The sequence below is a fragment of the Urocitellus parryii genome, chromosome 1, assembly GCF_045843805.1.
Source record: "Urocitellus parryii isolate mUroPar1 chromosome 1, mUroPar1.hap1, whole genome shotgun sequence".
NCBI lineage: Eukaryota > Metazoa > Chordata > Mammalia > Rodentia > Sciuridae > Urocitellus > Urocitellus parryii.
In genome coordinates, this window is record NC_135531.1 from 252438803 (window position 1) to 252447095 (window position 8293).

At 32.6% G+C, this 8293-nt stretch overlaps 1 protein-coding gene across 1 annotated transcript in view; it reads right to left on the minus strand.

Moving 5' to 3' along the window:
- LOC113186966 (ras-associated and pleckstrin homology domains-containing protein 1) overlaps positions 1 to 8030 on the minus strand; it is a 54667-nt gene extending 46637 nt beyond the window's left edge. Inside the window, exons 1-3 of the mRNA XM_026394592.2 lie at positions 7911 to 8030; positions 3814 to 3919; positions 2541 to 3046 (exon numbers count right to left, since the gene is read on the minus strand). Coding sequence (XP_026250377.1) covers positions 2541 to 3046; positions 3814 to 3919; positions 7911 to 8030 — 732 coding nt within the window. The remainder of the gene's footprint in view (positions 1 to 2540; positions 3047 to 3813; positions 3920 to 7910) is intronic.
- Positions 8031 to 8293: the final 263 nt, after the last annotated feature.

Sequence of the window (8293 nt, forward strand, 5' to 3'; positions counted from 1 at the left end):
CCCAAAAAATTTTCATGAAAACTTAGGGCTCAGATCTACTGTTAACTTTTTACCTCGAGCAATGATTCTTAAATGATTTTGTCCTTCAGGGAACATTTTTAGTTGTTACAACTAGAGGGGAGTATGTACTACTGGCACCTAGACAGTAGAGGACAAGGATGAAGCTAAACGTCCTATCATGACCAGGCAGACCCTCACAAGAGAAAATGCCAATAGTGCTAATGGTTGAGAAACCCTGATCTAGAAAGATCAGATGAAGTTCATATACTGAACACTGAGGATCACCTCATGTCTAAACCCTTTTTTCTCTAAACACTAGCAGTGAGGCATATGTCCTCTGTGCAGGAGGACTGAAGAATCTTCTCTGCAGAAGGTTGCCACTCTGGGGAAAAAAAAAACAAAACTAAATAATCCTATAGACTACAAAGACAAAACAAACACCCCACTCCAAATAAACAAATAAAAAAAAAAAACACAAAAAGAACAAACCAGAAACTAAAGATGAAATTAACAGAACACTAAACTTGTTTGATGCAAGTGAGAGATTTAATCAACAGGGATAAAATTTAGAATTACAACAGTGATAAACACACAAAAATTTAATTATTTTATAAATCTAAAGATAATTATGAATTTTAGGGAAAGCAAAATGAGGTTTCAAAAAGGAGATGTAAGAGATTACAGTTTAAAAGCAAATTGCAAATACATAATCATAACAAAAACAATGAATAGTAACCCTATCAAAATACACTGTGAGAATGGAGGAACAGAAGTACAAGGAGTTGTCTAAAGACAGCTATATTCTCATTTTCCAGAGCAAGAAGTCAGCAGACAATACACATAATGGGAAAAGTCAGGAAATAGTGACGTAAGTGTGGATTTAATGGTAAGAAGTTAAATACTGTAAGAACTAGTTAAAATAGTAGGAAAGTGCTTATCTCTGGGAATAGAATATGATGTGTTAGTATAACAAGTTTTTTGTAACAAATCTCAAAGAGCTATTTGAGTTTAAAATGTTCTTATAGAACTATTTAACTCTATGCATGGAAAACCAATTACATTTTTTTTTTAAAATTGTACTTGCAAAAAATAAAAACAGTATTTCTTTTGAGGATAACTGGATATATGGGTTTGGGATCTATAGAGCTGTCCCAATTTACTTGATTTGAATCAGAACAGAGCAGACCTCCCCCCCAAAAAACACATTAAATCAAGTTCCAGGCTTGTTAAATCACTTTTCTATCCCCTCTGGGTGAGGCAAAAGAACAGGCCAGATGAGACTTTTAAGTCCTTTGCCTGCTTTATTCACCAAACCTTATTAAAAGTATTATATTAAACATTACAACATTGAATGCTAGTGTCCTTGCCCATGGATATCACTAGATACCATTTGAAGTATGTTTGCTGGGAGAGAGGGATTTTTCACTTTTTACTTCTTTTGTCCTTACATAGTTTGAACTTTTTTGAGTGTATTTTACAGACAGAAAGATAAACACACGTTAGAATATCCTTAATAATTAGTTTATAATCTGTCCTCATGCATCTTGACTCAATTCAACATACAAGATAAAGAGTAATAAAGAAAATGTATCTGCAATAAAATATTGCTTAAATCTAAGTAGATGTATCTAAAAGACAAGAAAATGACAAGTAACTGGTGCTAATTATAATTTTTGAATATTATAAAGCACAAACCAGTTTTCAAATTCTCTATAGGTAATTAATATACCATGTAAAGTTTTATTTTAAATAAATGAAAGCATATTCTTTAGATCGATATGATTTGCTAACTTTCTCAGCAAGAAAACTCAAATTTACCTCTAAACTGCCATGATTCATGTTTCTTTTGAGCTCTACAGTACTAGAACAAAGCTAGGCCCATGAACAAATATACTAGGAGTTACTCACTTATGTAAATTAATCTAAATAATAAAATCAGCTAGGGAGAAAAAAATCAATAATGTCACATAATAAGCATAAATTTTAAATTTTTCTAAATTCCTTAAACAATATTTTATAAGATTTAACCTGTTGATTTCCTTCTTGCTTTTTGTTACTCTGTAACAGAATTGTGATCTTCTTGATAAAAATGAATGCATTCTCCTTCACCAAACTCGGCTTTTGTTAAACTTATTGCAAATCCACTACATCACACTGACTCTTTGATAATAAAATGGGGTAAACCATGAAAACTAAAATCTTAGAGAACTACAATGGGAATGAATGTTTTTCTTATGTTCTTATTTAAATACATATGTTGAAAAGCAGTTATCAACTTAGTAAATATTAGTGGCTTTGGAAATCACATTTCAATATTTTTTAATTACATGAAATAACTGATATAAATTCAAGGACTTCAAAAAGTCAAAGAATGAAAAAAAAGAAATTAAATGTTTTCAAAGTCATCTTTGTGACACAGCCATCACTGACAAGTTTTAAATGTAGAAGCATTAAGAAAGTTTAAACTTAATTTTTTTTAAAATAATTTCCCCCTTATTTAACTCTAAAATTCCAGGAAGAAAAAAGTTCCATCCATTTACCTCAGTAATTGGCTGCCCCTGAGATGTCAAATCCAGTTCTTGAGGGCGTGTCACTTTATCAATATCCAAAGAATCCATGCTAGAGGCTGCAGACGTGATGCTAGAACGTGAGGAGTTACTAATAGAGCGAACTTCAGCATCACTCACTGTGCCTGCTGATGCGGTTCTTCTGTGCTGATTAGTTACTAAGGGCTTAGTATCTTCTAGTAGAGATTGCTGAGCAGCCTCGTCCATGCTCAAGGAGGCCTGTTCTAATTGTGCAGTGATGTCATCTAGAGAGTAGTTAGCATGAGAAGGTTTAGTTATCCTATTAGATGAAGAAGATAATCCTTTCAATGTGCCATGTTTTGATGTATGTCGGTTAGCAGGTAATTTCTGAGTAGTTTTTGTTTCTGTGACTTGACGCTTACTATTTCCTGAACCAATACTGTTGAGCTCCTGCTCTATAGAGCAAAGATCGGCCATCAGGGCATCCAGATCAACAGTCTCTCCCTGATTCAGAGCTTCTGCAAAGAACACACATTTCCAGAACACGCTTAATCAGGATTTATACATTCCATTATAAATCAGTTAAATATGGGGGAAGAAGCAAAAGAATTCATCCCATTGGGTCTTAAGCTAAACAAAGTATTGCCAATAGTTTGCTTGTTTTAAATTCCAAAAGAAATTTTTAGAAGAAACTAGTCCACGTTTTAAGATCTCTAGTAATCGAGGGGAATAAAGTTAAAGTTCAAAGGCAAAAATCTTAACATTTGTTCCATAGTTTTACCCACATCATCCATAATAACTTTTCACCACAGGTTTTAATAGGCTATTAATATGATTAATGCCCAGGTAAAGATGTTAATACCAAAAGAACTGGGGGCATAAAAAGGGAAGTTTTAAAAGTCTAAAAAATAATTACAGATTGGAATGTCAATAAACTTGACTAGGTAGAATAAAAGCCACAGGGGCTGATTTTAAAATTATTAATAAATAGTTTCATTGGATTTTAATCAAGTGAGAAAACAACAATGGAATTAAATATGCTGGGGGGGGGGTTCCATCTAAGTATGTATTTTGCCAAGTACTAATAAATCAACTGGAATACTATTTTAGTTATGTTCCAGTCAGTCTTTTTTCTGTGATAATCTCAATTAGTAATACGCACAAATCAAGAAACATAGAACTTAGTAAGGTTACACATAGTTTTTATATTTGGAATTGTCGCTGTATTATTCCCACATTATACAGGTTAATATACTATTTTACACTTTACTTAGTTACATCTTACCATTCAAGTTGTATATGGAGAAACGATAAGAAAAATTGGCCATGTTTGTTTCCTGGCGAAGAGGAGATCTTTTCACTGGTTCTATGGGTTTGTCAGAATCCAAAGTCTTTAAAAATAAAGTTTAATAAGTCATATTAAATTCAGGTTTCAATTACATAAAAAGATGAAAATTTTTTATGATTAAGTAAATTACCATATAATAATTAACTAAACCAAAGTTTTTCTAAGTATAGCCTTAAGAAAAAGTATAATTGGTTTTCACAGTATTTTCATTAGTTATTTCAATTTTTAGATATATGCTTACTTTGAGGGCACCTGAAAATTGAGACTATCATAGTTCAAAGTATTTTTTCAAATATATCAAGTTGTGACTGACCTAATTTTACATAAATTCACTATAAAGTAAGTTTGATACGTGAATACGGACACGGTAAGAACAGAAATGGAAAGGACTCGTGCAGAGAATTCTGTCATCTCTTTCCCTAGAGGGATATATGTGTTTTTTTTCACTCAGGATAGCTTCATTCTTTGGCCATGAATCACCCTAAAGATAAAGGTCAGTTCTGGACTCAAAATTGGTAAAACCTAAGACTTTTAACAAAAAGCAATTACAACTTCAAAATGAGGGCAAACTACAACTCTGCTATTCTATCTGTAACAAAACAGCAATTATACCCACAATCAAGGGTATAAGGGTAACTTATAAGTTATCTCACCACTATTTTATTTAATTAAATCTGATTAATTAATTTACTTTTGGTGCTAGAGATTGAGCCCAGGCCTAGGTCTTCTCCATACTAAGCACATGCTCCACCACTGAGCCCCCAGTCCTCATCACCTTTTTTTGTTTAAATATTTTTATTAGTTGTTGACGAAATTTCTTATTTTATTTACTTATTTGTATGTGATGCTGAGAATCGAACCCAGTGCCTCACACATGATAGGCAAGCACTCTACCACTGAGCTACACCCCAGCCCCCCTCAACACCTTTTTAAAGGACATTTTATTTCCCTTTTTCCTTATTTCAACAATAAGGATACTTACAATAGGAAACTTCAGAAAAAAAGGGGAAAGAAATTAGGCTTAGTAATATTTAAATCATTTGCATATATCAGAATCAGTTTTCAAATTTTTAGTCACTATGCAAATTAGATATAAGATATTCAAATTTTTTAAAAAGCATGGATATTCTTTTTTAAAAAAATATTTATTTTTTAGTTGTAGTTGGACACAATACCTTTATTTTGTTTATTTATTTTTATGTGGTGCTGAGAATCGAACCCAGGGCCTTGCATGTGTTAGGCAAGCATGCTACGGCGGAGCCACAATCCCAGCCCAATCATGGATTTAAATTAGAATTCGTGGAGGGACCTTTCTGGCTTGTGACTCCAACCACATCAGTGTTTATAACAGTTCAATTTACAATAGGTAAACTATGGAACCAGCCTAGGTGCCCTTCAACAGATGAATGAATAAAGAAAATGTGGTATACATACAGTGGAGTAACTACTCAGCCATTAAGAGAAATGAAATTATGGCATTTGCTGGTAAATGGATGGAAATGGAAACTATCATGCTAAGTGAAATAAACCAATCGAATGTTCCCTCTGATATGTGAATGCTAACTCAAGAGTTGCAGGGGGTGGGGGGGTTGGCAGGGAAGAACAGAAGTACTTTGGATTAGATAAAGGGTAATGAAAGGAAGGGAGAGGGAATGGGAATAAGGAAAGGTAGTAAAATAAATAGGATATACTTTCCTATGTGCATATATGATTACACAATCAATGTTATTCTACATCATGTATACCAGAAAAATGAGAAGTTATACTTCATATATGTAAAAGGTGTCAAAATACATTCCACTGTCATGCATAACTAATAAGAATAAATAAAACATACAAAGGACTAGGGATATGGCTCTTTGGCAAAGCACCTCTGGTACCCAGTACCAAATAAACAAATTTGAATACTCTCTGTTACTCATTGATCTAAAGATAAATTGAATCCATACAGATAGTGCCCATCCTACTTTAAAGCTATTAAATAAAGGAGATCCAAAATCTCTTCAGTGCCTTATTTCACAGTTTCACAAAATAGCCAGAAAATTCTCCTTTAATCTCAAACTTAATTCTACTGCAGCAATTTAAGCCCTAATCCCCCTCCTCTTGGTGGAAGTGGAGAATAAAAAGTAGCTAACATTTTTTGTAAGATACTTGGAGTATAAAGATTTACTAAAAGTCAATCTATTTACAAGTTTAAATGAATGGTCATGTATTGTAACTATCTGCTATGTCCATGGTGCTAGGGCAACAAAGGAAATAATAAGAAATACTCCTCAGTCCAAGAAATTGGTAATTTAGTAGGAGGACTGTCAATCTTTTGGGGGCAGTCACTGAGAACTTAATTAAAGCTGTGAACCCTCTTTTAGAAAAATGCACAATACACAAAATTTTACAAACTATTTTAAGAATTACCTACTACTTAAAATTTAAACTTCATTTAATACAATGCTAAAAATACAGTTGATTATGGACACAGGTGACACTTTATAGTGAGAATTTTTAAATTTCAGTAAGAAATTTAAGGTTTTAGCCACTAAGTCAATTATTTCCTGAAAATTTCCATTAAAAAGCAATGTTAGCAGTTGAGTCACATTATGCAATAGTTTTAATCTATTTTCTAAAGACCGATTTGTATGATGAAAAGAACAACCATAGCATGTTTAGGAGCCATTCCTTTTTTGGTGAGTGGCTCTTTCTATTTACGTTAGGCAATTTAAAATATAGGGGAGAATACATGAGAACAAACCAGTAGAAATTTAGTTTACAGTGGATCAGCATGGAGTTCCCACTCCACCTTTATTAGCTCTACAGATACCTAAATATCTTTCTCTTTTTGGCTCCCCTCTCAAGCAAGGACAAAAACCCACCTGATCAGGGACAAGACACATGTCAGCTGGCCCTTGCATAATTTTATTCATGCATGCTCATTTTTGTTTTCTCTCCTTTGCTTTTTTCTCCCCAGCAAAAACTACTTAACTTAGCCATCATCTCTATGCCAAAATTACCATCTTAAAAAAAATTAAAGATTAAATAGAAATGGTTGACAATACAGACATAAAAGACATCCCAGGGTCAATAAACTATGAACTGCATAAGGATTAAAAGAAAAAGAGAGAGAGAGAGAGAATAAAAAAAAGACGACATTCCAGGCAGTGTGGGTAGGGCTTACTTCTGATCAAAAGATAAGCGAATGTCCCAAGAAAATCATTAGTAGAAATCAACAGTCTCCCAAAATTTCAATTATTAACAAATCATGGTCACAGACATCTGATTTTCAAAATGATCTACAGTACAGAAATAAGTTAATATTTTATGTTTCTACTGTACCAATGAGTACTGTACCATTAGCTAAAGAACCTCATACTTATGCATTCCCAAAGATATCATTTAAGGATAAATGTTATTCTAATTTTATCACTGCCACAAAATTAAATTTATTTTAATAAACCATCATCATATATTGAATACAATGTATTACATAGGGCAGTAAAAACTGTAACATTTTGTTTTTAAGTGTCCTGTGTTAGAGAATAGGTTATTATTACTTTTAAACCCATGATCCCATAAAGCAAAAGGTAACCACTCTTTAAAATGCACCATGGAATGGAATTTTGTTAGTATTCTAGAAACAAGTAAAAGAAAATACTGACATGTAAGGAAATTATGCTGTAAAATGTACTTAAATTTACTAATTTATTAAATAGGATTTTGCTAAAATTTGAACTTTTAAATTTTAGGCTTTGAAACTTTTTATTTTAAATTAGCAACCTTAAAACATATGAAAATGTATTAGATAATTCCTCTAGTTAAGCAGATGCTGTCATAATTTTTAAAAAATCTTTAGAGTAATCATAGGAGATACTACCTTGTGTTATGGAGTTATTATTTATTCATTTGTTAATGTGTTGGGCATTCTTCCTTTCTAGCTGTAGAAAGTTTAACCTGTACTCATATCCTTATGTCTGCACATTAAACTTTTACCATGCAGTGATAACTTCAAATCCTCAACCAGTTTTTCAAGTACTACTTCTAACCTGAGTGAGTTTGTCCAGTTCCCCAAGCCAGGCTCCAAACATTTTGTCCAGGTCCTGGTCTTCCTTGTCACTGTCTTCTTCAGCACCATGGTCAATTTCTTCATCTGAAAGCTGCTCCATCTGAAATACAGACATTTGTGTGAATGAAAAGTTACAAATGTAACTTGTGGTATGTGCTCTGATATATAGTACAACTCTCTGGTATCAATTTTCAAAACCAGAAATTATATTATTGTTAAAAACTAGAAGTCATTAATGGAGACAGTGTTGAAATTTTAATGTTTTTTTGAATTTGTTTATTTGTTCTAATTAGTTATACATGACAGCACAATGCACTCCAACAGATCATACGTAAATGGAGTATAACCTTTCATTCTTCTGGT